This window comes from Caloenas nicobarica, chromosome 27 (genome assembly GCF_036013445.1).
Source record: "Caloenas nicobarica isolate bCalNic1 chromosome 27, bCalNic1.hap1, whole genome shotgun sequence".
In the NCBI taxonomy this organism is placed as follows: domain Eukaryota; kingdom Metazoa; phylum Chordata; class Aves; order Columbiformes; family Columbidae; genus Caloenas; species Caloenas nicobarica.
In genome coordinates, this window is record NC_088271.1 from 487,722 (window position 1) to 514,192 (window position 26,471).

Consider the following 26,471-nt stretch of genomic DNA (forward strand, 5'->3'; position numbering starts at 1 on the left):
CACACGCGCAGCTGCGCAGGCGTTGTCAGCGTCTGCTGAGCTTGTTTTCCCCGCGGAGTTAATCTCCCCAGCCTGCTTCACTGCCTCATTTTTCTGCGCAGCCAACATGTGCCTCCATCTGGCTCCGACTGAGCCGCCGAGGGTGAGGGGCTCTGGGGATGGCTGGCAAAGCGCTGCCCGGGGCTCTCACCCAAAGAGGAGATGGAGCCATGGGAACTTGGCCTGTTTCTCATCCTTGGGGTCCTCTGTAAAATGTTTTCTCCCCACATTGCCATCCCTCCTCCTCCCCACTGCCCCGGCATGCAGAGGCTGGGTCCAACCCCACTGCACCCCGGGCTCTCCCCAGACACCAGCTGGACGCCAGCCCTGCCGGTATTTAATTTCTTATGCTCTCGCAGGACGGGCGCTGGAGTCACACAGCTCTGAATTACACTACACTGCGTACACTGGTACGCAACATTTTTTGAGCACCGAAGATGCGAGCAAGCACCAGCCCCCTACCTCAAACGGTGTGTTGTGGCCCAGTGTGGTGATGTGGATCACACACAGGCAATACCCTTGAGACAGGAGTGAGGTTTGCGTGTGGTTTCCAGCACTGGGAGAGTCAGATGCCTCCACTCCCAGAGAAAAACCCAAAGCCAGGATCAATCCCTGGGTGAGCAGACCCCAAATCAGCCCCATCCTGTCCCCAAGGGCTGTGCTACCCGGTGTCCAAGCAGCATCTCCAGGAGATGCTCCCAGAGCGGTGGGGAAGGAAGGAGAGTGTCTGTGCTCAGGTTGTATTGCCTGGGAAGGAGTTTAAGCAGAAAACCATGGAGGTTTAGCTTGGATATTAGGAAAAAATCTTTCACGGAGAGAGTGGTGAAGCTGTGGAACAGGCTGCCCAGGGAAGTGGAGTCACCATCCCTGGAGGGGTTTAAAAGACATAGACAAGGTTCTTAGGGAGGTGGTTTAGTATCAGAGTTAGGTTATGGTTGGACTCGATGATCCTGAGGGTCTCTTCCAACCAGAGTGATCCTATTATTCCATGCTTCTATGAATCTGACAGTGGCAGGAGCCTTGTGCCCCCCCAGCCAGCCACCTCCCTCCAGCAGCTCAGGAGCTCCTCACCGGCTCTCCCTGCTCAGCATCGCCCCATCTCCAGGGGAGGAGCAGGACCTGAGACCCGACACCCTGTCCCAGCCATGGGCCATCGTCACCTCCCCGTCCCCAGCACCGGCCACTGCTCTGCTCCAGCCTTGCACAGGTAACACATTAACCTAGTGCTGCACCAGCCCCTGCCCACGGCTCCTGCGCTCCCTGCCTGCCTGACACACATCTGGGGAAGAAGAGAGGTGTGGGGGGACATAAAATCCTTTTAATAGGCTCAGTGGGTTAGAAACCCCCTCGCAATTACCGCCTTCTCCTTGTCCGGTGCACACAAAGGACCCTCTGGGGCGCTGGGCATGTTCCTGACAAACCCAACGTGGCTGCGGGAGCCGAGAGGAAAGAGCAGACGCGGGAGCCCTTTCAGACACTGCGATTTGGTTGCAAACTGCTTAATTTCCTGAACAAAATGATATTTTTGTTGTTGTTGTTGTTGTTTTGATGGAAGGACGGCACTTTTTTGGCATGGTACAATCCCAGGGCTATTCATCCGTCGCCACAGCAACGAGCTCCATCAATGGCCATCCGAGATTGCGGATGATTAGAGACAACATGTAAAAGGTGGAAGACGCTGGGCACCTCGCAAACCTCATCTTCCCAAATGACTTGAATTATCCTCATTATTTCTCCCCGGACAATTCTCTCCTCAGTCTGCGGGAGACGTCGCTGTTATATAAACACGGGAAGAGCGGAGTTACGAGAGCGGGTGGAGGAGAAGGGAACGATCTTTTCTGGTGGGGACTGACCTGGAAAGCTCATGACATGGAGGATGAAACCCTCCAAGTTTCTCAGGGGCCTGCAAACCTCTCCCCATGCCCGGGACGGGCATCACTCAGGGCTGCGTAGGAGCTTTTGGGGTGGGGTGGCCATGTCCTCTGCTTGTCCCCAGTTCCCCAGGACCTTGCACCCTCCTGTGGCTTTGTCTCAAGATGTGCCGCTCCTTCTCGGGGACATGGTGGGGACCTTGGGGTCCGTTTGCTCTTGGAGCACTTTAGGGACCCAGCCTATCAGCACCACCTGTTTTGGGGATAAACCAGAGGGAAACAGGTCGCCGGAGCCTGGCAAAGGCGTGCCGTGTCCCGGCAGAGGGGCTTCCCACAGTGACGATGTCCGCAGCGCTGCGCGAAGCATGGCAGCCGTGAAACTTTAATGCCCACCTGCAATATTGATGGTGCTGTTGATGGCAAGGTGGGAACCGCACTGAATGGCCTGAATATTTCATGCGTAGCTCCGCGCCAGGATTTTGGGGATGGTTTCCTCCACTGCAGCCACGTCCCCACCTTGTCATGAAGTCTGAGCCGTCTGGTGTGGATAAAAGGGTGATGACACCTCAATTTGCAGCCAAAGAGTCTCACAGAAATAATCTGGGGGCGTTTTGGCTCCTGCCCGGAGTGGGAGGAACAGAAGTGTCCTTCTGGGCATCTCTCTGCTCTGGAGGGAACAGGAGACCCAGTTGAGGGGCTGGAGGTCTCCAGCACCACTTCCCAAAGTGCTGTCGGTGGATGTCCCCTCCCCGGGGGAGGCCGTGACACCTCCCTGGGGAGCCTGTTCCAGTGTCCAGCACCTCTGGGGGAAGAACCTTTTCCTCATGTCCAACTGGCCCTCCCCTGGCACATCTTCTGCCATTCCCTGGGTTCTGTCACTGTCACAGAGAGAAGAGCTCAGCCCTGCCCCTCTTGCTCCCCTGCTGAGGAAGCCGTAGATAATTTTAACTTTTCTTCCAACACGCATTTACTATCTCTACATTATTTGCAGAAATACAGAAAAAAAAATTATATGGAAAAAATAACACATTACAAAACTTACATACAAGGGCAAAACGTACCAACAAAAGCCTGCTCACAGAATTAACATCCAGTCTTTCTGTCACCAGTTAAATGAAACTCCTCTAGGAGCTGCTGGGGGGGCAGCTGCCTTGGGACCCCCCTCAGGTGGAGCCCTGGGGAGCAGCGGAGCCCCCGGGTCCCACAGCAGGGACAGGGACGCTGCAGCTCCATGGGGCTCATGCACCCGCACGGCTCGGGTGACGCCCCAGAGCCCCCGGGGTGGCCCAGGCAGACACCGGCGCTGTACACGGCCCCACCTCGCTCTGTGCCTCAGTTTCCCCACTGCACCCCGGGGATGAGCTGCCCCCTCGGCTGTTTTGTAGGGAGTCGTGGTCACCATCCAGGGCCAGGGGCAGGAGAACGGGATACGGGCAGGATCCTGACCCCCCGCAAGGGACAGACCCCAGCCCTGAGCGTGCTGCCAGGGGGTGTCCAGGGGACACGTTCACAGCTCCAGGGACAGGAGGGACAGCTCTGTCTGGGCACAGGGTGGTGGCTGTCCTTGGGGCAGGGGGTGAACGAACCCTGCGCTGTGTTTTGACCCCAGGCTCCTCTGCTGCCGGCGCCAGCTGCCACCGCAGAGCCAGCGCTGTCCCCTGCCACAGTCTCACATTTGATGTGAGATGCTGACACCTCCAAGCTGGGACATTCATGCCCTTGGGGGGCCCACATGCTGGCTCCTGGCCAGGGCTCACCCCCTGCCGTGGGTCCTCACCACGTACCAGGTCTCCCCAGTTGGGATGGTCACCCCAAGCCCCTCCTGCCGCCAGGTCTCCATGCTTGCCTTTTGGGTCCCATTCACTCCAGCACCCCGTGGGGACAACGACCAAAACCCAGACACACCCTTTGCAGGGAGTGTGGCTCTGATCAGGCTCAATTAGAGCCGATAATTAACAGCAGGAAAGGAGATCAATAAGGGAAGCGGCTGACGACGCAGCTGGGGCTGGGCATGGTGGGGCTGGGGTCCCTCCTGCCACCCCAAGAGCTGGAGGTCCCCTCTCGGGCACCCCACGGCACAGCGATGCTGGGTCCCTGCTCTCCTCCCGCATCCTCAGAGGAGGAGGAGGAGGATGGGAGATGCACGTGCAGAGGCAGAGCCAGGTCCCACTGAGCCCATCACCAGACTGGGGGGTGACAACGAGGGGGAACCCCCCCCATCCCACAGACCTTGGGCCACACTGGTGATGGAGACAGAGCAGGCGCTCCGGGTTGGGGAGCTCCGGAGTGGGAGAAGGAGTTAATTCCTACACCAAAAAGCTCTTTGCCGGCATCTCGTCTCTAATGGAAGAGTCATGTTGGATTAGCGGGCGGCAGCGCGAGGCGCCGAGCGAGCGCCCTGCCTGCCGGCGCCCGGCCCCCGGGACGGCCGGGGAAGCCATGCGGAATGGCAGATCTGGGCCACTGTGCCAGCGCCGGCGGGGGACACGCCACGGTGCAGACCGCAGCTGAGGACGGGCACGAGGAACCCGCCGCAGCAGGCTTTCACGCTGGTTTTTGTCCCCATGGTGGTGGCTCAGCATCCAGCCATGATGCACCTATGGTACCCAGGGATGCTTTTCCTCTATTCCCAACCAGCCTGGGGAAAACTGGGTTCAGAAGCAAGGACACCTCAAATTTTCATGGTACAGTGGCTCCAGTGAGCTCCCTGCACCTCCACCGCTGCAATCCAATAGCCGAGGGCGAGTGATGCCTGGGCGGTGGAAAACTGAGTCAGGCACATTGGACACCATGTGCTCAGCCTCCCCTTTCACGCTCCTTATCGCATCCCCGATGGTAAATAAACCACCTGTCTCCCCAGCAACCCAGCCGGGCGCGGGGCCGCGCCGGGAGCGGAGTCCAAGGTGAGGCGCGGTGCCGGCGATGGGAGCCAGCCGAGGAGCAGCAATCGCCCCCGGCCCGTTGGCAGGGCATGGGGACCTGGGCAGCGGCGTGGTGGTGGGGAAGGTGGGTGAGACCCATTTCTTGGTGCGATGCTGCCTCTACAAAAGACACTGAGTTCCCCAAAGCCGTTCACCAGTTCCAGCAGATGGGAAAAGTCTGGAGAATGGGAATATTTGCCACCAAAAATCACAGCAAGGTTCTTGAGGCACCTTTAGGGTGAGCGTGTGTCTGAGCTGGGCTCTCTCCGGTCCCTGGCAGCAGGAGCAACGGCTGAAAGCATCAGAGCATCCCTGACCCACTGACCCATAAAAACGAGGCATCCCGGAGCGGCTGCACCCTGCATCCTCCGGCCGAGCACCCCCCTCCACAGGTAACCCCAGCAGCTCCCCCCGGGCAGGGCTGGGTCATCCTGACCCCCCGCCCAGCCGCTTAAATCAAGCAGAGCCCTTTGTTTTGTGCTTTCATGTTATTTAATTCTCCTCTCTCCTCACTTGCACTGCAGGGGCAGCAGCTAAGCCTAGGGCTTTGCTAAGCCAGGATCGTATTAAAAGCACAGAGAGGAAGAGAGTTTCTGGTGCTAAGCTGCTTGCGGTAACAGAGATGGATTTAAGGAAACTGCTCCCAAAGCGATATTATTGCCCAAAAGCACCCGGCCTGGGGGAAGGCAACCCGGGACGCAGGGAAAGGCCCTGGGCTGGTCCTTGGTGGGACACACCAGCACCAGCATCACCTCCAGCACCAGCACCAGCACTGGCACCACAGGGCTTGGGGGTTTTGCCCCATGAGGCCACAGCCAGGACTGGGACCCACAGCCGGGACTGGGACCCACAGCAGGGACTGGGACCCACAGCCGGGACTGGGACCCACAGCTGGGACTGGGACCCACAGCTGGGACTGGGACCCACAGCAGGGACTGGGTCCCACAGCCAGGACTGGGACCCACAGCTGGGACTGGGACCCACAGCCAGGACTGGGACCCACAGCTGGGACTGGGACCCACAGCCAGGACTGGGACCCACAGCTGGGACTGGGACCCACAGCCGGGACTGGGACCAGCCCATCGGGTGCCAGGCGGGCGGCGCGGGCAGCGGTGGGAGGCTCACCTGGGCTTTGGCTGTATTAAAAGCTAAGTCCTCCGGCACGGCTTTTTCCAGAGCGGCAGCCAAAAAGGTGCTTACGGGGCCAAGGCAGGAGCCTGCCAAGCCCTAATTAGAGATGCTCAGCGGTGCAGCGGTGCTAATTCCCAACCTTTCGCCTCTGGATGCTGGGATTTAAACCGCAGCAAAATCATCTCGGGGACACAAGCACTGCAGTTGGGTTGTTGGGGTGAAAGGGGAGTAAACGTCCCTTTTCCTCCCCAAACTGTGGTGGACTGGGAGCTGCTGAGACTCCCTGGCCTGTCATTGGCGGGTGTCCCCCAAAGGTCTCCCCGGTGTGACACAGGGTGACCTGAGCCTGGGCAGGGGGAGAAGCCAGAGCGGCTCCCCAGGTGCTTTCCTCTCTTTCATCCTCTCTCCACATTAATGTGTTAACTTTGGTCAAGAGCTTTTCCCACTGACCTACTGATCTTTCCTATTTCGGTCCCTGGAATTAAGAGATTGTTGGGATTAACTTGCGCTAAAGCCTCCAGATCGGCTCTGGAGCGGGACGCCCAGGTACGGGTGCCGCGGGCAGCCAGGGGCCCCGGCCGGCGGGAGGAGGGACCCGAGCGAGGCCGAAGGCTCGAGCACGGGTGGCTGGAGGGGCGGGTGCAGCACCCCGCACTCGAGCAACTCGGGTGCTCTCAGCTCCTGCCTCTCCCCTCCCCGGGGTTTTGGAGCTGCTGTGGTCAGGGCTGAGAACCCGCCGAGGCGATGGGGAGGGTGAGGATGCCCAGAAGTCACCCAGGGATGGGTGGGTGCTTTGGGGACACCCTGTGCCCAGCCTGGCAGGTGTCACCCGGCAGCAGGGATGCGATCAAGGGGGGATGCGATCAAAGGGGGGATGCTTCCAGCCCCCCCAGACCTGCCGGGCAGCTGCCAGCACCCCGGGTCCTCTGCGGGTCCCACAGGGTGCCACCTCAGTGTCACTGGGACACCAAACCCCTTGACGTTAACAGCAAAGAGGGGTCTGGCCACTGCCTTGGCTGAGCCAAGGGCTGGGTTTTTTGCAGCATTTCATAGAACCATTTTGGTTGGAAAAGACCCTCAAGATCATCGAGTCCAACCATTAACCCAACACTGTCACTAATCTGTGTCCCATGTCCCATTTCCACAGCATTCTAGTTTGGGGCCAAAAATTAAATCCCAAAATATCCCCTTTTCACCCCAGTTTGGAAACTCCCCACAAAGGCAGGCTGCTTTTCTATCTGAAGGGACCCCCCCAGGGCGTCCCCAGCCCCAGGGACCGTGTGCCCCCCGTGTGCCCCCCTCTGCCCCGGGGTCCCCCTTACTTGCCGCTGGGCATGGGAGAAGCTGCTTCACATGAAACTTGGCAATTTTGTGGCTGGGAAGTTCAAAAAGATGGAGGCAAAGGGGGAGGGATGGGGGGGGCAGGAACAACCCAGCTTTGAAGGTGCCTGGAGATTAACTCAAGGCCACGGCGGAGGCTCAGAGACTTTTACAGCAAAACCTCATTAAGGAGGGAGCGGGGGGGACGGGGGGAGCAGGGAAATCTTTTAAGCAGGAGGAAAAATGTTTGATTCAGCAGAAACAAGTGGGAAAAAAGCCCCTTCGCATCCCCCCGCTCCGCTTTTATCTGTCTCGGGGGGATCGGGGCGGAATATGAAATCTGCCCCTTTCCTCTTTCCTGTTTATCTCCTAATTATTACGCTGGAGATTCAGCAGCGCCGTGCGGTGCCCGGGCCGGTGCTGAGCGGAGGCAGCGCTGCCCGAGCCGGGGGTGAGAGCTGGGGAGAACCGCCTGGGGACCCCTCTGCACCCCCACACCGCCGGGATGAGCCCCCGGGGCAGCGGGGAGGGAAACGGCGACACAGGGGGTCCCAGCCCCCTCCTTCAGGCGCCATTATTCAGGCGTCCTTAGTGCAGCAAGGTGCGCCGGGGCTCTGCAGCCTGTGTCCCCTCCGCAGGGACCCCGCAGCCCGGCGGGGCGGTGCGTCTGGTGCAGGATGAGGGCGGCCGGGGGCGGAGGCCGAGCTCCCCCCCGAGCGAACCCCCCGGGGCGGATGCTGCGGCCGCCCGTGGTCGCCCGGCACCTTGGCCCACTGACCTACTTTGCACTTCGCTGCGCCGTGGGCGTGTGGGGACGGGGATGGTGATGGGGACGGGGATGGGGATGGGGACGGGGATGGGGATGGGGAGGAGACGGGTATAATAATGGGCACAGGGATAGGGACAGGGATGGGGACAGGTACAGGGATGGGGACAGGGATGCCATGGTCCAGCCAAGCAGCAGGGGATGCTCCAACTCACCCCGCAGAGCCTGGGGCACACCGACGTTCAGCCCAGCCATGGCCCCCCCTCACCCCCAGCCCCTAACGAAGGCTCTGCTAATTGCTTGGGCCCCCCCTCGGGGTGCAGCATGAGACCGAATGTCCCTTCCCTGGCCCACCAGCAGCTCTGCCAGCCACAGCTCCAATTAGCCTCGTTACCCTGCATCGCAGCTGATTAAGGGCCAGGTAATTGCTGTGATGTTGGATGTCCCTTATAGTCATGCAGCCGGGGGCTCTGGTTATACCTGGTCCCACCAGCCCCCCATCCCCACACAGCCCTTGGCCCTGCGTGGGGACAGGGACAGCCCCGCACAGGCTGTGGGACTTGGGTGTGCACCCCACTGCTGCCTCAGTTTCCCCTTCTCCACGCTCTGCTTTGCGCTCATCACCCACCCTGCTGTGTCCAAGCAGCACCCACGCTGTGCCACGTGCCACCACCATGGCCCCACGCCACAGCCCGTGCCACAGCCCCATGTCACAGCCCCACGCCACAGCCCCACGCCACAGCCCCATGCCAGCTTTGTGCCGTGGGGCGGTGACTCACGCCGCTTTGGCAGAGCCACGTGCCCAGCGCCATGCCAGAGCTGGCCGGCTGCCAGGGGCTGGCACAGGTGGCAAAGCCACATCTTGTCACCGTGGTCCGAGGGCACTGGACCCTTGTCGTGCACTGCCGCGGCCTTTCAGCAGCAAGGTGGGGAGGAAAGGTGACAGCGATGCCATGGAGGGGACAAAGCAGTGGGCAGCTGTCCCTGAGCATGGGTTGTCTGCGGTGTTAACCCCACATCAAGGCTGGGGGGTTGCAAGTGCCCCCACATCCCCTGCAGCCACCCTGCCCCTGTCCCCACTGCCCGCACCCCCCCCAGAGCCTGGCACTGGGGACGGGACCCTGCCCTGGCACTGGGGCTGCCACGGGGCACCCAGGGACGAGCTTTGGGGTCTGATCTGCGGCCACCAGCAACGGGTTCACCCCATGACCTGCTCCCCACTGGGCAGGTTGGCCATTCCCAGTGAGAAACTGAGTCACGGGGAGGTGAAATGCCCTGGCAGTGCCATGGCAAGGACTCCACGGCAGAGCCACCGCAGGGACAGCTCTGCCAGCTGGGGCGAGCGCAGGACAGCCCGGCACAGCCCCGGCGGGGCGCGGGGTCCCCGAGGCCGGGTGAGGGGCTGTGGGTGCAGGATGGGCGATGCCGGGCGGGAGGAGAGGTTCCCCTCTCGCTGGGTGGGGCACAGCGAGAGCAAACAGTGATTAAGGTGAGGTGGTGTCGTCCCAAATTCCTGCTCGCCTCCAGGCCAGCGGCCGATCGGGATGATCCTGGTGGCAGAGCCACTGCTGCGACACGGCCATGGGCTGGCGGCGTCCTGGCGTCTGTCCTGGCCCTGACCACAAAGAGTCGTCGGCGAGGCCGGGCCAGGGAGGAGGAGGAGGAGAAGGGCAGGACAGTGATGGGGTGGCAGAGGTTTTGTTTCTTTTCCACTCCGGATGCTGGTGCCACCTGCAATGGGCTGGATCCAGCCCCGCTGGCCACGTCCCCTGGCATCGCCCAGGGGGGTGCAGCTCCGGCACCCATCCGGGTTCTGGCAGCACTTTTGGCAGCTCCAGCCCCGCTGCTTCCCCATCGCTGGGATGTCACCGCGTGACGCCAGGGTCAGCGTCTCTGCATTGAGCAGCTGAGAGCGGAGCAGCACTGGGGTCCATGTCACAGCGTACAGCGGGGTGACAGCTTTTAGGGGAGGTTCAGTGGCCTCCAGTGCTGCCGCACCCAGAACAGCCCTGGGGAAGGGTAGGAGAGGCTGTTCCTCTCTCAGGAGCAGATGTTATGCCAGGGACTCCCCTGTCACCAACAGTGAATCGGCTCCACCTCAGTTCTGGCTTTGCTGGGACCAAGACCCCAGTTTAAATGCAGCCAAGTCCGCAGGGTGAGGCCCTGGTGAAGATAAAAGGGGGTCCTGGTGCCATGTAACCTCTCCACCTCCACCCCTGCAGCCCCAAATCCATGGGGCTGAGCCCCAGAACTGCAACAGGCCGTCCCCTCTCGAGTGGCCCCCCAGCATCTCCTTCTCCCTGGGACTTTCCCCGGGCCGTCCCAACGCCGGTCGGTGGCAGACATTGGGCACCGTGTGTGAAGGGTTAAGGTGAGGGTATCGGGGAGGGTGCGTGGATCTGGCATTGCTCACGGTAGGTGTGGTGCCACTTACATAACCTCATACTTTTGGGTTGCACCGGGGGCACTCGGGGAGTATTTTTGCTCTTGCTCCGGTGCGGTTTGGCCGTAACTGTTCCAATGGCGAGCCAGCGACCGCCTTGCGGGAGGGGTGAGTTCACCAGGGCCGGACCCCGCGTGCCCCAAAGAGTCACCGTGTTGTTCCCGGTCTCAGTTTCCCCATCTGTGAAACGCGGCTAATGAGGCTGACCTCCTTCGGGCAGTGCCTGTGACCTTCGGGGACAGGCAGTGGCCTCACGCTGCACGCGCTGCCAGCACAGGGGCTGCCCCCCACCCGAAATGTGTGCCAGGGTCAGATCTCAGGGGCTGTGCTCGCAGCAGCCCCGCTGGAAGCGGAGCCTGTAAAGACCGAGGCGAGACGTCGCCCCACGTCCCGTCCGCGTGCCCATCCATGCGGAGGAGGAAGGAAAGCCGGGAGGAAGGAGCGAATCCGAGCGGCGAGAGCAGCGAACCCGTTCCCAATCGCCATCAGCAAAATCATGTCAGACAGCAGCACTGGAGCGCGGCAGGTGGCTCGGCCCCCCCGCACCCCTTCACCAGCCCCCTCCCTGCCCGCAGCCTCTCCCGCGCCGCAGCAGAGCGAGGGGGTAGCTCGGCACACGGGTGGGAGCACATGAAGCGCCACCGAGGCTCAGTGCGGGGACAGTGCTGGTGAGAGCCCCTCTGCCACCCGCCCGGCAGCACCCCTGCACCCCCAGCTCAGCCCCGGGCTTGGGGACAGGTGGGGGTTGAAATCAGCCAATTCAGACCTGCTTAAATGGTTTAATTTAAGGGTTTGGGGGCCACAGTGCCCCCTGAAGAGCCCAACTGTGAGGACAGGGGGGAGTCTGGGGAGGAGACAGCAATGCCACGTGTGTATTGATGGTGGTGGCTACATCTGTGCCCATGGTGAATGGCACCATGGCTGATATGGTGCCCATGCCACAGCCATGGCCACGGCTGGGGGCTCGTTTGTGCCCATGGCAGAAGCCACATCCATGTCTATGGTTGGTGCCATGTCTGTGGTGGACGCCCATGCCCACGTCCATGGTGGGTGCTGTGTCCGGGGAAGATGCCGTGCCCAAGTTCATGGTGGATGCCACACGTCCGTGGAAGGTGCCATGCCCATGCCTGTGGTGCACGTTGTGCTCATGCCCACGGTAGATGCCACCTCTGCACACAGCAGGTCTCCAGGCCAGCGCCACTGTCCCCAGGACCCAGACACCCCCGGGTGCTGCTGAGCACCATGTCCCCTGCACCCTGAGCCCTGGTCTGCCTGTGACACGGACCAAACCCCCCACCCCTGCAATGTGGCACCACCGCAACTCTGGTGACCTGGTGCAGGACCCACACCACAAACCCCAGCCATGGGGCTTTGCCTCATGCCGACACCTCTGGCAATGACCACGAGGTCTCGTTGTGTGGTCCAGAGCCACCATTTCTCTGTGTTTATTACCGCAACGTGTTGCAGCGCCACATTATCCAGGATACCACCCGGCCCCCAAAGCCCTCTCTGTGCGTCACAGCAGGAAGGACGGGGTGGAAACGGCTCCCGCCACCTCCCGAGCTTCCCACTGCTGCCACCCGCGCTCCGCGGACCGCAGGTCCCCCAGCCGGGATGTCCCCTCAGACCATGTCACCTGCACCGTGGTGCGGGGACACGATGTGGCTGTTTGAGGGTCCCCAAGTCTCCCCCATCCCCCCCAGCGCTGGGTGTCTGCACCTTCTCCAGGGCCCCCCACCCTGTCCTGCCGGGGTCCCCGCGCCCAGCGCGTCCGGACACGGCGGAGCCGCGCGGGGCGGTGATGCCGCGGGACACGCAGGCGGCCCCGTGCCTGGGCGAGCCGGGACAGGACAGCACGGGCCGGGCCGGCCCTCCCATGGGCGGTGCAGCGCCGAGCACCCCGCTGCCAGAGCCCGCGGTGCCCCCCAAGCCGGGGGTCCAGCAGCCCCCGGCACCCCCAGCCCAGCGCCCATGTGCGGCGCCGGGCACCGGCAAGGCGGGAGCGGCGGGGACCGCGGAGACGATGGAGATGGAGGAGGAGGAGGAGGACGAGAAGGAAGGGCAGGAGGTGGGGCTGGAAGTGAAACCGATTTGGAGGGGCGGGGCGGGGCGGGGCGGGCTCGTCATGTGAACGGCCGCATGCTCGGGCAGAAGTGGGTCAGCGGTGCCGCGGAGGGGCCGGTGACAGAGCCGCCCAGTCCCTCCCGGTGCCGCCGCTCCCCGCTCCGCCGCAAGGACCCCCCATGCGCCCCCCGGCGCGCTCCTGACCGCCGCCGGCCACCATGCGAGGTGAGTTTTGGGGGGCCGGGGACAGCGGGGGGACCGCCCGGCTGCGGGGGGGCAGCGGCAAAAGTTGTCCCCGCTGGGGAACGGGGGGAGCCCGGCATCAGACCCGCCGGGACACGGGGGGACCCGCATCAGCCCCGCTGGGGACATCGAGGGACCCGCATCAGCCCCGCTGGGGACACGGAGGGACCCGCATCAGCCGCGGCGGGGTCCGTGTGCCTCTCCCAGCTCCCCCCTTCATTAGGAATAACATTCTTGTTTATTTTGCTTTGCTTTCCGACGCCGGCTTAGACCCGCTCTTAAGCTTTTCCTCGCACTAAACCCCTTAATCTCCTCTTCAATATGTTGCTCCTACCAGGGCTGGATTTATTGCGGGTTTTTTTCCCCCCTTTTCCCCCTCCCTGCGGCGGTTCGGGGCCGGGTCGGTGCAGCCGGAGGGACCAACCGCAATTTCGGGGTGCCCCTTATCCAGGGAAGGGGCTGAGTCGCTCCAGCGCCTGCCTGATTTCGATCCGTTATTAAAAGCGATTCCTACTTTTCACCCCTCCACTTTGCAAAGCAGGCGGTTAGGAGGAGGAGGAGGGAGGAAGGGAGGGAGGAAGGCTCCGGCGGGACGATGCACCGGGGCCGGTGATGGTGACGCAGCGGTGGCCGGACCCAGCTCTCCCCGTGCCCGTTCCTCATGGAGCTGCTGGGACCCAGCACCCTGGGGTGGGATTTTAATCCTCCATTAAAGCCATTTTCCATCATCGCCTGAGCCCTCCACAGCACCAGGACTTGCTGGAAGTTGTGCTGTGCACATCTCCAGGTGTGGTTTTTGGGGTGCACATATTTAGGTGTGTTTTGAGGGTGAACATCAAGGTGTATTTTTGGGGACGTCTATCTTTGAGCTCCTCAAATCAGTTTTCCTCCCTCCCTCCCTGGCGCAGATGCTGCGGTTCTGCCGCCCACAACGCTCTTGTGTAATAGAGGAGCCCAGCAAGCCCCCCACATCCCCTTCCCACCCCATGACATCCCAGGATTTCACCTTTATTAGTACGGAGGGAAGTGTTAACACCTGCCTTAATTAATAACACCACCTGGCTCTTATGTAGCGCTTGCACAGGCAGCACCGGGCTTAATTAGCAGCTGGGTGAACTTTTCCTTTTTTTGAAAAATAGTTTTTCTTTCCCCCTCCCCAATTACAGTATGTTGGCCCTAACTAAGGGCCGAACCCCCCTGATATCACATAATTTTCCTCCATTGGGCATTTTTCCCGCAGTGCCACCCAGCACAGGGTTCCCATCTCTCACCAAAGCCCAAGTGCTACATGGCGGCACTGAATCGATTCAATCTCTATTTTCTTCCCCCAAACCACCTCCACTCTGCCCCTTTCCCCGGGGGCCACAGCAGCTCCTCGTTCCTGTCCCTCCCCGCGCTGCGGCTGTGCCGAGGCTGGGCAAGAGGCTTTGCCTGCTCTAATCCTATAGAGTTTCCAGCCCTCCCGCTTGCTTGTTTTGCAAGTGGCGTGGCGAGGAGCGTGCGGTGGCTCGGCAGCCTTTCCGACTTGTCCTAGTGACCTAGATCTGTCATTGGAAAAAATCAGAGAGGGTGGAGGAGGAGCTTCCCTGCCCGTTTCGGCAGCGTGCCCACGCCGGCGCGGGCAAGGACGGCCAGTACCCATCGGTCCTCCTGCACGACGGTTGTGCCTGTCCTGGGTAGCGCGGGATGTGGATGCTGATGGGGATGGGGATGTCCGTGCCCTTTGCCTCCCAAAAATAAAGATGGAGGAGAAAGTTGGCCACTGGCAGTGTGGGGTCCCAAGGGATCCAGCCAGGAACTGAGATCCTTGACCCCCATAACCCCGAGGAGCAGCAGTAGGTGGAGGGGACAAGCGCAGTGATGGGGAGACATCGGTCCCGGTCCCTGCGTGTGGCAGCAAGTTAACCCTGCAGCCCGGCCGTGCTGGCAGCATCCCCTGCCTGCCCTGCCGTCCCTCCTCCCCATCATATTTAACTTTGAACTTGGCAGCGGCTATATAAAGAGCTGCTGATGTCTAAATCGCGCCTGCTTTATTGGATGTGGTGAGCGGAGCTGCTCTCGCTGCCTTTATTTAGCCCCATGGAGATAATTCCCCCCCTGATTTAGCTGCAGGGCTTGAGAGATGAGGGTGTCTCCTGCTCCAGCCCAGTTTCTCCCCACCCCAGGCTGGTGGCAGGTCCCCTTCCCCGCCACCACACCTGTGCCACCCTCCTGTGCCAGCCAAAGTGCAAAGGGCTGTGTCCTGTGTGGCAGGGGTGGCCTTGGAGCGGTGCCGCGGGTGCCAGTGAGCCGGAGCAGCTGGGTGGCCCTGGGGGAGCCCCATTGCTCGCTGCTGCTTGGGGGTGACCAGCTTGTTGGGGTTTCCAAGCCAGGGACACACACTGCACCGCGGGACAGGGAGAAAACTGCACTTTGCTGAGGATCAAGGTGGCTGCGAAGCCACTGGTTGTGTGGCCAGGAGCGAAGGTGGCCGAGTGTCACCCTGGGGCAGGGGGAGAGCGGCTGAGCCCCGTTCTGGCCCCAAGCTTCCAGGAAATCTCTGCTAATCAATTAAGAAAACACTTCCCACCTCCAGCATCACAGCCTGGCCCTTTTTCCCGATTCTTTTCCCGATTCCTGATTGCCCTAACAGCCCTGGAGCTGGTGCTTTGAACCACAGGGCCACATGCTGCAAACTGCGGCAGCCTCGCGTGGCCCCAGCGTGCTCGGGGTCACCCACGGGGTGCACAGATGGGGATGGGACTTGCCAGTGGTGGCAGCCGAAGTACCGGGATGCTGAGAGACCCCAGGGTGCTGCAGCGTGGGAGCCTGTTCAAAAGCAAAACAAACAGCAGATGCGAAGGGGTGATCATTCCCTTTATTTACTTATTTATTCCTCTGCTGCCGCACCTACCCGGCGGCCGCCTTCCCAAAATACAACAGTGGCCGATTGCTGTGGGGACATGTGGTGGCTCCTGTGGACAGATGCAGCCGGGAGCAGCGCAGGGTCCCGGGGTCAGGGGTTCCTGCAGGGAATGAGGGAGCGGAGCTGGGTATTGGGGCAGGCATGGGGAGGTGGGATGGCATCGTAGGTCCCTGTGTGTCCCTGCGGGTCCCTGCATGTCCCTGTGTCCCCATCCTTCCCATGCGCTGGGGGGTGCTGAGCCCCGCGGGGGCTGCGCCTGCACCCCTGTGTCACTGCGGGGAGAGGACAGTGGTGACAGAGCATCCCTGTGACCTTGGGGGGGCTGCTGCTAATTACCGGAGGTGCCCGTCCTGCGGCATCGATCGTGGCAGCGGGATGGGGCACAAACCTACTTTCCCAGTGGTGTTGCTAGTAATGAGTTGGGGCACCAGGGAAGCTGCCCCCCCGGCAGCTGAGGGGGTATTTGGGGCAGGAACAGGCACGGAGCCGCCTCCGAAACACGCAGAGCGGGGCTGGTGCCACCCCCCCGGCAAGGGGCACCCAGGTCCCCGGGGTGGGTTTGCTCCCGTGGCCCCATGTGCACACCCAGGGGAGGGGGTGACAGGAAACCTGGGGACTGTGCAGGGACAGACCTGTGTCCCCCACAGACAGCTGCAGCTCTTGGGGTGGCAAACGGGTGTCCCCAGCTCGAGGTATCACCCCAAAATGCCCCAAAGGCCCCATCCTCGGGAGGTCAGGTGCAGCCCCGGTGTGACCGTGGGAAGGGTTAACGGCAGCGGCCGCTGCGTTTCACCCACGGGCAGAAAGTGTGTCAGTGGGACGGGATGGCTGCGGCGGGGGCCAGCGGACCGGGGACCAACCGCTGGGCACGGCCGAGCCGGTGGCCGGACGGTGCCACTTACATAAGGGCTGGCCGGTGGCAGCGGGCGGGAGTTGGGCAAGCAGTGTTTACAGTGGGAGGAGAGCAAATACCACAGCCGGGACATTTTAATTGCCGGCTGAAGATTATTATTTATTTTTTCTAAACTTTTTTTTTTTTTTTTTTTTCCTGCCCCCTATTTTGGCCTTGCTGGCCCTGAGGGGGAGTTTTGCTGCCTGTCCTCCCCACCAGGCAGGGCGAAAAGATTTGTCCCCACCTAAATAAACCCCGTTTTGCACAGTGTGGCCAATGCTCACAGGGTTGTGGCAGCAGGAGCCCAGCATCCCAGTGGGGAAACTGAGGCACGGCGGGTGGCCATACCCTGAGCGTGGGGTTTGCTGTGATGTTTCCCCTCGATCGCAGTGGGATTTGGGGGATGCGGGGTGTCACTGCGGCCACCCCACCGGCACCCACGTCCCTCCCTGTCCTGCTGAGTTTGTCCCAGGGGGATGTCCAGCCACTGTGGGGGCTCTGGGGGGGGCGGGACAAGGGGACGCCGAGGGAGCCAGCGTGGTGATTCACCAGGGTTTACAAACAGAGCGGCGATTAAATGCTGTTCTGGGCTGTCCTTGCCATTGTGCTGGGGTTATGGCCATATATCCACGTCAGTTATTTGGAGCGAATGTCTTATGAGCGGGTCAGGTGCCGGCGGTGGGCATGGCTGTGTAATTAGCAGGATGTTAATTAGAACCCCAAGAGGCTGCGGACGCACAGCGAGTGGTTGGGGCTTCTCCTTGGCAGCATCCAGGGGTGGCGCTGGAGGAGCCAGGACAGCATCGTCCCCGCGCCCCCTTGGCTCTGGGTCTCTGGGGGGTCTCCTGTGCCTGGCCTGGGGGGTGCAGGGGCAGGATTTGGCCGTGGGTGTCACGTGAAGCCATCGCTGTCATTGGGAGCCAGTGAATGGGTTTTGGGGCCCTGTGGGGTGCAGGGGCCACGCTCAGCCTGACTGTTTTGTCAGTGAATGGTGGGGGCCAGGAATACCGGTAACTGGGGGGGCTGGGGTTACTGGTTAATTGGAGGGGCTGGAGTATCGGCTGCGGGCGTGAGGGCGCGGTGCCCCGGCGATGCATCACCCGCTGCTCCCGGCGGCTGCAATTATCGTTGCATAACGAACCAACGTGGCTTCTTGCCAGGGGTGGCATCACGCCCCTGTGCCCCCTGCGCTGCCCCCACCTCTGTCCCATCCCCTGGTGACGGGGCTTGGGCAGGGTGTCAGGGTGGGGAGGGGTCCCCACGGTTTGCAGGTTGCCCCCCCATCTCTGGCAGCGTGGGCGAAGGTGGTGGGTGGGCTGGGGAATTGGGGGGTGTCTGGCAAAGGGGTAAACCTGGGGCTGTGATGCCAGCACAGAGTCGGGGGGGCTGGGATGTGACCCCCTTGGCTCAGGGAGGGGTGAACCCCAAAATTGCTGGTGCATTGGGGGCAGGAGCTGAGCAGCGAGTCAGTGGATGGGGAAGGGATCCAGCCCCACCACTCGCACCCGTGCTCGGGGCAAGTTCTTTCCCTGGATGACTGGGAGCCAGTCTGCCCTGGGAGGGGGACCGATAGCATCCCTGGGGGCGGGGGGGGGACCCAATAGTATCCCTGTGGGGGACCCAGTGGCATCCCTGGGTGAGGTGCTGATAACATCCCTCGGGGGAACCAATAGCATCCCTTGGGGACCGACAGCATCCCCAGGGGGTGAGCGATAGCATCCCGTGGGGACCGATGGCAGCCCAGCCGCCCCCCTGCACATCAGGGCTGCTGCTGAGCCAGCCTGGCCTCCCCCAAAGCAGGGAGGGACCCCTGGGGCACCCCTGGGTGCTGGGGGTGCAGGTGACACAGCACGGAGACTGTCACCCACAGAGGTGGCCTCCACCAGCAGCAGCCTGCAGAACATGTCCCTCGGCCAGAACCGCTCGCTCCCGGGGGAGAAGCGAGGCAGAAGGGAATTACTGGAGCTGCGGATTTGCACCGGCCCAGGAGATTGGAAATAACCGTAATCTGGCCGGGGGGGTTATTTTGCTGCAGCGGCGGCTGCCCAGCACCCTTGAGAGCAACGCCAGGCTGAGCCCGGCCGGGGGCTGGAGCGGGGATTAGAGGGTGCAGAGATGCCGGGAGGCACGTACGAGTCCTGGGGGTGCCCGTGTCCCCCCCGGCGCGCGTGGGGTGGGCAGAGTCAGCCCAGATCTGGGGCAGCTGGAAAATGAGGAGGACGAAGCCTATTAGCAGCTCAGTGCCAGCCAAGCAGAAGTGGGGAGGGAAGCGGATTTGAGGGGGGAAGGGGGCTGGGACCTTGAGCTGGTGATGGTTATATTGGTCCTGGGTTTCAAAGGAGCTGCCGAGGCGGGGGGGGACAGGGGGCCCCCACACCCTCTGCTTGGGCCAGACCCCCAGCAGGAGAAAGCCCATGGCTGCAGGGATGAGGATGGTCCCTGTGCCGAGGATGTCCCTGTCCTGGGTGCCCCCCAGCATGCACACACCAGCTGAAAAATGCGGGGAAAGCTTCCAAAAAAGGGTCCGGGGTGGGCTGGCGCACAAATGTGCTGTGCTGTCGTAGCTCAAGGGGCTTTTCTCACCATCTCTTGGTGCTGGAGAGGATGGAGGAGCAGATGGGGGTGTCTGTTCCCTGCATGCACCTTTTTGGGGTCCTCGCTGAGGTGTGGGAAGGGCTGAGGTGCTGGTGGGTCCAGCTCTCGTGCCTCAGTTTCCCCAAGTCCCAAGCAGAGGCTGTCACAGAGGGAGGGTGATCTCCCTCGTTCAGTTCAGCACCAACCATCGCTAAGCACCACGGTTTCCCCTTTTTTTTTTTTCCCTCTGCCACAGCCCAAATCGAAGTGATCCCGTGCAAGATCTGCGGAGACAAGTCCTCGGGGATCCACTACGGCGTTATCACCTGTGAAGGCTGCAAGGTGAGCCTGGGGACGCTCGGGGACACATGGGGACGGGTGCCAGAAGAGATGGGTGGCCGCAGGGGCTGGCAACACATTTCCCAACCCCTCCCTGTCCCGTGCAGGGTTTTTTCCGGAGGAGCCAGCAGAACAACGCCAGCTACTCCTGCTCCCGGCAGAGGAACTGCCTGATCGACCGCACCAACCGCAACCGCTGCCAGCACTGCCGCCTGCAGAAATGCCTGGCGCTGGGCATGTCCCGCGACGGTGAGTCCTGCCCGCGGTCCCCAGGGGTCTGTCCGTTCCCCCTCGGGGGGAGTTGGGCTGTCGGGGCCTGAGCTGCTTCCCCCAGGGGGCCAGAAAAAGGAAAGGAGGGTTTTGGGGAGCAAGAAATGCTTTTCCATTTTTCACAGGAAGATTTAAATAGATTCTGTTCCAGGGTTGGGGTGGGGTGGGGGGTGCATCCAATGAGGTCCCTGCCCCACTCAAAGATCAGACACCCCCAAACCACATGCTCCCCCAGGAGGCCAGACCAGGGAAAAGTGGGCTTTGGAGAGCAAGAAATGCTTTTGCATTTTCTGCAGGAAAATTTAAATACAGTATATTTGTAAAAGGTGGACTCAATTTCAAATTGAAATTACTTTGAAATGGGGTTCATCTTTTTGAAACACCCTGTAGTTTTGGTTCTGTTCGACCCAGGGTCTGTCTGGGGTGGAGGTGCATCCAGTGAGGTCCCTGCCCCAAACTCAGGGCTCAGACACCCCCCAACCAGGCGCTCCCCCGGGAGCCGGGACCCGTCCCAGGGCAGGCGGGTGGTCTCTGTAGGTCGAAGCTGCCTTGACGTGACCCCCCCGTCCTCCCCGAGCAGCGGTGAAGTTCGGCCGCATGTCGAAGAAGCAGCGGGACAGCCTGTACGCCGAAGTGCAGAAGCACCAGCAGAGCCAGGAGCAGAGCGGCGGCCCCAAGGATGAGCCCGAGCCCCTGAGCCGCGTCTACACCACCAGCGTCAGCAGCGGGCTCTCGGACCTGGACGACATCTCCACACTGTCCGACGGGCTCCTCTTCGACTTCCCCCTCACCCCCGAAGGCAGCAGCACCTACTACAACCTCGACCTGCTCACCTCGGCGCAGCCCTCGCCCGACCAGTCCAGCCTGGACGTGGCTGACGCGACGCTCATCAAGCAGGAGTCCATCTACGAGCTGATGCTGGAGCCGGCGCTGTTTGTGCACGGAGCGCTGGAGAGCGGCCAGCTGCCCGCCGACATCTCTGTCCTCGAGATCGGTGAGCGCCGGCGGGGTCCTGGCGCGGTGCTGGGTACACATGGGGCGTGCAGCCCTGGGGATGGTGTTCATAGAATTGTAGAATCATTTTGGTTGGAAAAGCCCCTCAAGATCATCGAGTCTGACCATAACCCACCCCCGGCACTGCCCCGTGTCCTGAGAACCTCATGTCCGTCTGTCCAACCCCTCCAGGGATGGTGACTCCAGCACTGCCCTGGGCAGCCTGTTCCAATGCCCCACAGCCCTTTGGGGAAGAAATTGTTCCCCAGATCCAGCCTCAACCTCCCCTGGCGCAACTTGAGGCCGTTTCCTCTGGTCCTGGTGCTTGTTCCTGGGGAGCAGAGCCCGACCCCCCTGGCTCCAAGCTCCTTTCAGGCAGGTCAGAGATCAGAAGGTCTCCCCTCAGCTCCTGTTCTCCAGGTTAAACATTTACGACTTACCTGTTGGTCGGCGCAGCCCTGGGCTCCTTGCAGGATGCATCCAGCCCCAGGTGCCCTCGCAGCGAGGGACCAACCCGTCCTCGGCTCTCGCGCAGCCCCAAGCCCGGCACTTCCTCCAGGCTGGGCGCTGATGGGGCGCAGTGCACCCGAGGTTGTGTGGATCGTCCCCTCCCCTGCCTTGGGGACAGCCCCTGATGCCTCGTCTGTCCTCGCACCCCTGTGACACCAGGTGTGAGCCCTCCTGCCCATCCAGCCCCCAACTGCAGCAGCCCCCCAGGACACCCGAGAGAGCACAGTGTCAGGTGTGGGGACAGGAGCCTCAGGAGGGGAGATTCAGGCTGGACATGAGGAAGGAATTGTTGGCCCTGAGGGTGGTGAGAGCCTGGCCCAGGTTGGCCAGAGAGGTGGTGGCTGAACCATCCCTGGAGACATCCCAGGCCAGGCTGGACGGGGCTCTGAGCAACCTGAGCTGGTGCAGATGTCCCTGCCCATGGCAGGGGGGGCACTGGGGGGGCTGGGAAGGGCCCTTCACACCCAGACTATTCTATGAGTCTGTGACGGGGGGCCAAGGGGTTCCCCAGGACTCACCACCCCCTGTCCCTTGCCTTGCAGACCGGGTGGCCCAGAACGTGGTGAAGTCGCACCTGGAGACGTGCCAGTACACGACGGAGGAGCTCAAGCACCTGGCCTGGAGCCTCTACTCCCCCGAGGAGGTCCGTGCTCTGCAGAGCAAGGTGAGCGCCGCCGCCACGGCCAGAGCCACCGCAGCCCTCGGCAAGGCCGCCACTGTCCCCGGTGCTGTGCTGAGGAAGGCGAGGAGGATGAGGAGGGTCTTGTGGTGCTTTGGGGGCTGCAAAAGCCCAGTTTGGGGAGGATATGGGGGTGTGGGTGGCAGGTCACATCCTGGGTGTCCCTGTGCCACCACCCTTCGTGGGTGACATGGCACCTGGGTCACTTCCCTGCCCCGTGGAGTGGGGACGGGGGGACAGCAGAGTCAAGGTGACAGGGTAGCAGCAAAGCTGAGGTGACGGGTGACAGGCAACCCTAAGGGACGTCCCCGCTGTGCCCGCAGAGCTGCGAGGCCATGTGGCAGCAGTGCTCGCTGCAGATCTCCAACGCCATCCAGTATGTGGTGGAGTTCGCCAAGCGCATCGATGGCTTCATGGAGCTCTGCCAGAACGACCAGATCATCCTCCTGAAAGCCGGTAAGAGCGGGGTCCCCAATGTCCCCCTCGCGTCCCCGCTGTCCCCCTCACATCCGTGCCATCCCCTTTGCGTCCCCGCTGTCCCCCTCGCATCCTCGCCACCTCTCCCAAGCAGCAGCCGCAGTGCTGAAGGCAAATCCTGTCTTTTCTCTTGCCCAGAGCTTTCCTTTCGGGATGTCCCTGGGCTCGGTGTTGGTGTTTGGGGAGCAGGTGGTGGCTGGAAGGAGTTTAAGGTCGTTTTTAAGGGCGATGGTGCAGAGGGGGACGTGGGGAGCAGCAGAAGCTTTTCTTCATGATCACCCTTAACCAAATGTCACCCAGAAAGTGGGATGGAAAGGAGCACTGGGGGTTTCCCCAGGAAGAGGGGTGCTCACACCCACGTCCCCACCCATCCGTCTGCCCGGGCTGGTGATTCTATGCCCAGACAAGGGGACTGAATGTGCAAAAGCCCCAAAATGCCAAAAAATTGGAAAAGCTACTCAGTTTCTAAACTTTTGGGGCTGGGGAGCTGCGAGCTTCACAAGGGCTGTGTGCCAGCATGCCGGTGGGGTGCTGCACCCCGAACGCAGAGCCGGCCGTGCCCGACACGCTGGAGTTTAACTTGTTCTTTCATTTCTTCCTTCTGTTTTCTTTTTATTTATTTTGTTTTCACCCTCTCCTCTCTCGGCGCTCCACCACAATCTCTGTGTCTGGCTATGAATGACCGGATAATGTGTCCCTTTGGTGAAATATCATCGTCAAAATTGGAAACCTTTAAAAAAAAAAAAAAAAAAAATTGGATTTATTGGAATTTCTGCTCTTGGGAATGAACAATCTGGACTTCAAACTTGCACTGGGGGCTTTCCTCTTTCTTCCATTTGGCCCTGGGATGATGGAACCCGCGCCCTGCCCTGCTCTCTCTGCCTACGCCAGGTTGCCTCGAGGTGCTCCTGATCCGCATGATCCGCGCGTTCAACCCCCTGAACAACACCGTCCTCTTCGAGGGGAAGTTTGGCAGCGTGCAGATGTTCAAGTCTCTTGGTAAGAGCCATTTTCCTACAGCTTTCTTGGGGTTCTCCTCTCCTTTCGATGCTCAGATGGGGCTAGGTTTACAGCCGGGTGAAGGGTGGCTGGGCGGGATCCCCGGGGGACAGGAGGGGGTGAGACCCTCACTGCGTTTGTCCCCAGTCCCATTTGGATCAGGTTGTGCACTGTGGTCTGGACCCGCTTTCTGCCCCAGCCCGAAGCCCAGCGATGCTGAGCATCCTGTGCTGGACCGCGCTCCTTCACCCGTCTCCTCTCCCAAAGCTTTCTGAGGGTGCTGCTGGGGTGGTGGGGTGCAGAGGTGCCACCAGGCAGCGCAGAGCTGTGACATGCGCCTCTTCTCTTCGCCGCTGTCCCCCATCAGGCTGTGACGATCTCATCGGCGCCATCTTCGAGCTGGGGAGGACCCTGTGCCGCCTGCAGCTGTCGGACGAGGAGCTCGCGCTCTTCACCGCCGCCGTCCTGCTGTCCCCGGGTGTGTGGGGACGGGGGGGACACTGGCTGGGGAATCATCGACTCGTTTGTGTTGCAGGGCCCTTCCCAGCTCCCCAGTGCCCCCCTGCCACGGGCAGGGACATCTGCACCAGCTCAGGGTGCTCAGAGCCCCGTCCAGCCTGGCCTGGGATGTCTCCAGGGATGGTTCAGCCACCACCTCTCTGGCCAACCTGGGCCAGGCTCTCACCACCCTCAGGGCAACAATTCCTTCCTCATGTCCAGCCTGAATCTCCCTCCTTTAGTTTAAAACCATCACTCCTTGTTCTGTCTCGACAGGCCCTGCTCAAAAGTCCGTCCCCATCTTATCAGCCTCTTTTAGGTCCAGAAAAGCCACAGTAAGGTCTGCCCTGAGACCTCAGTAAGGTCTGGGCTTCCTTAGCTGCACTGTAACTCTCTGCCCAGAGTTCTGGTGCGCTATGCTCTTGATTGGATGCTTTTGGCCACGCTTGGCTGTTTTACGCTTAGATACAGAAAGAACATGTTTCTCTTGAGGCAAAATCAAGGGCACTGCTCTCGGGCAGCCCCAAGCCCGGCACTTCCTCCAGGCTGGGCGCTGATGGGGCGCAGCGCACCCGAGGTTGTGTGGATCGTCCCCTCCCCTGCCTTGGGGACAGCCCCTGATGCCTCGTCTGTCCTCGCACCCCTGTGACACCAGGTGTGAGCCCTCCTGCCCATCCAGCCCCCAACTGCAGCAGCCCCCCAGGACACCCGAGAGAGCACAGTGTCAGGTGTGGGGACAGGAGCCTCAGGAGGGGAGATTCAGGCTCTGGCCAACCCGAGCCAGGCTCTCACCGCCCTCAGGGGAAAAAACTTCCTCATGTCCAGCCTGAATCTCCCCTCTTTTAGTTTCAAACCATCACCCCCTGTGCTATCGCAACAGGCCCTGCTCACAAGTCTGTCCCCATCTTTCTTCCAAGTACGGGATGGTGAGGGGGGTCTAATGCCAAATCTGGGAGAGCTGATCCAGAAATCTCAGTGCTGCTTCCATGGTATACGATTTAAGTTATTCCCGGGAAAGGAGGTTGGGGAAAAAAATGCATCTGAAAATGCACAAGGTGCATCTGCCAAACTTGGTGAGAGGAGGAGCCGTGTTCCCTCCGGCGGGGTGGAGGGGGGCCACCCGGCTGTGTCATTGTCCCCAAAACCATCCCAGGGAGCAGGGCGGGTTAAAATGGCAAGAGGCCACCACGCCGTGCTGGGTAGAGCCCCGCGGCAGCGCTGACCCGCTGTCCCCTGCAGATCGCCCGTGGCTGACGGAGTCAAAGAAGGTGCAGAAGCTGCAGGACAAGATCTACGTGGCCCTGCAGCACGAGATCCAGAAGAAACACTCGGCCGAGGACAAGCTCTCCAAGGTAGCAGCGCGGGGGCACGGAGGAGTCCGAGCTGTGGCTGTGCCTGTGCCGGAGCTCGTTAGCAGGTTTTGGGGGGTGAGCCCTGGGACCTGCTGAAGGAGAATTTCTCTTCCCAAGGGCCGTGTGTCTCTGCCGCAGCGTCCTGTGCCATTGAGCTGGGCAGTGGCGTTTTGGGGTAAACAGCTGTTTTGGGAATGCTTTGGGCAGGACGGAGCTGGGATGGAGACAGGGGACACTGGGGGACTCCTCGCACCCTCCCCGGTGCTGGCTGTCCTGCGGAAAGACGTGGGTTTGGAGACAAGGCTGCCCAAAGATGGGGGAACTGCTGGTGTCTCCAGCACCACCCGCTTGTCCCCAAAGCCACCCGCTTGTCCCCAAAGGACGGGGAATGGTGGCATGAGGGATGCTGGCCAGGAAACCCAGTGGTCACCAGTTTCTTTCCCCATAGATGGTTTCCAAGCTGCCCTTGATGAAAACCATTTGCAACCTGCACTTGGACAAGCTGGAATTTTTCCGTCTCCTGCACCCAGAGACGGCCATGAACTTCCCACCCCTCTATAAAGAGGTTTTCAACTCGGAGCTGCAGTACAGCGACCCACGGGAGAGCTAAGGCTGGGATCTGCCGGCCCCCTTCGACTTGCCCAAAATTTGGAGATGAACTAAACTTCAGAGGTTTGGGGCAATTTATTTAAATCAAATAATCAAACTCAAGAGAACCTGGGGGACTGGGGGATCTCCCCGGCCCCGTTTCCTCGCTATGGATTGCAATAGCTCTTGAATGTAAAGCACCTTGAAGGAAAAAGCGAACGGACTTTGCCATACCGGTGAAATGAATGTGAAATCTCCGCTCGGGAGAGGAGATGCTCCCGGCGGTGGAAAGGGACCGAGTCCTCCCTGCGGTGCCGGGGCAGCGCACGCCATGCACACGCCAGCAGCACGGCCCTTCCCACTGTCCTGGCTGCACTCTCCATCTCTTCTTTTTAATTATTATTATTTTTTAATTATTATTTTTATTTTATTTTTTACCCAAACACAAGGCATGGGATAAAGAAGGGGCAATGCACACTCGGCCGAATAGGGGTGAGCCGGGCTGGTGGGGACAGCTCTGGGCTGGAGCCAACGGGAGGGCGAAGGCAGCGCCTTTGCTTTATTCCTTCTCCCATGGGTGCAGCGAGCCCACGGGGT

General features: G+C 61.3%; 1 protein-coding gene across 1 annotated transcript; it reads left to right on the plus strand.

The window, feature by feature from the left end:
* Window positions 1–12,727: 12,727 nt before the first annotated feature.
* On the plus strand, window positions 12,728–25,896 carry LOC135999037 (nuclear receptor ROR-beta-like). The gene is made up of 10 exons (XM_065652442.1): window positions 12,728–12,780; window positions 19,426–19,511; window positions 19,616–19,757; window positions 20,359–20,772; window positions 21,824–21,945; window positions 22,284–22,416; window positions 23,329–23,436; window positions 23,804–23,914; window positions 25,174–25,286; window positions 25,735–25,896. Exons 1-10 carry the CDS (start codon window positions 12,774–12,776, stop codon window positions 25,894–25,896), a joined length of 1,398 nt encoding a protein of 465 aa, XP_065508514.1. The 5' UTR covers window positions 12,728–12,773.
* The last annotated feature ends 575 nt before the right edge of the window (window positions 25,897–26,471 follow it).

What these genes read in the sequence shown, in the direction of transcription:
- LOC135999037 (XM_065652442.1), top strand. An exon ending in GCTGGGCATGTCCCGCGACG is followed by an intron (nt 19,758 to 20,358) that starts GTGAGTCCTGCC and finishes CTCCCCGAGCAG; the next exon opens with CGGTGAAGTTCGGCCGCATG. An exon ending in GATCATCCTCCTGAAAGCCG is followed by an intron (nt 22,417 to 23,328) that starts GTAAGAGCGGGG and finishes TGCCTACGCCAG; the next exon opens with GTTGCCTCGAGGTGCTCCTG.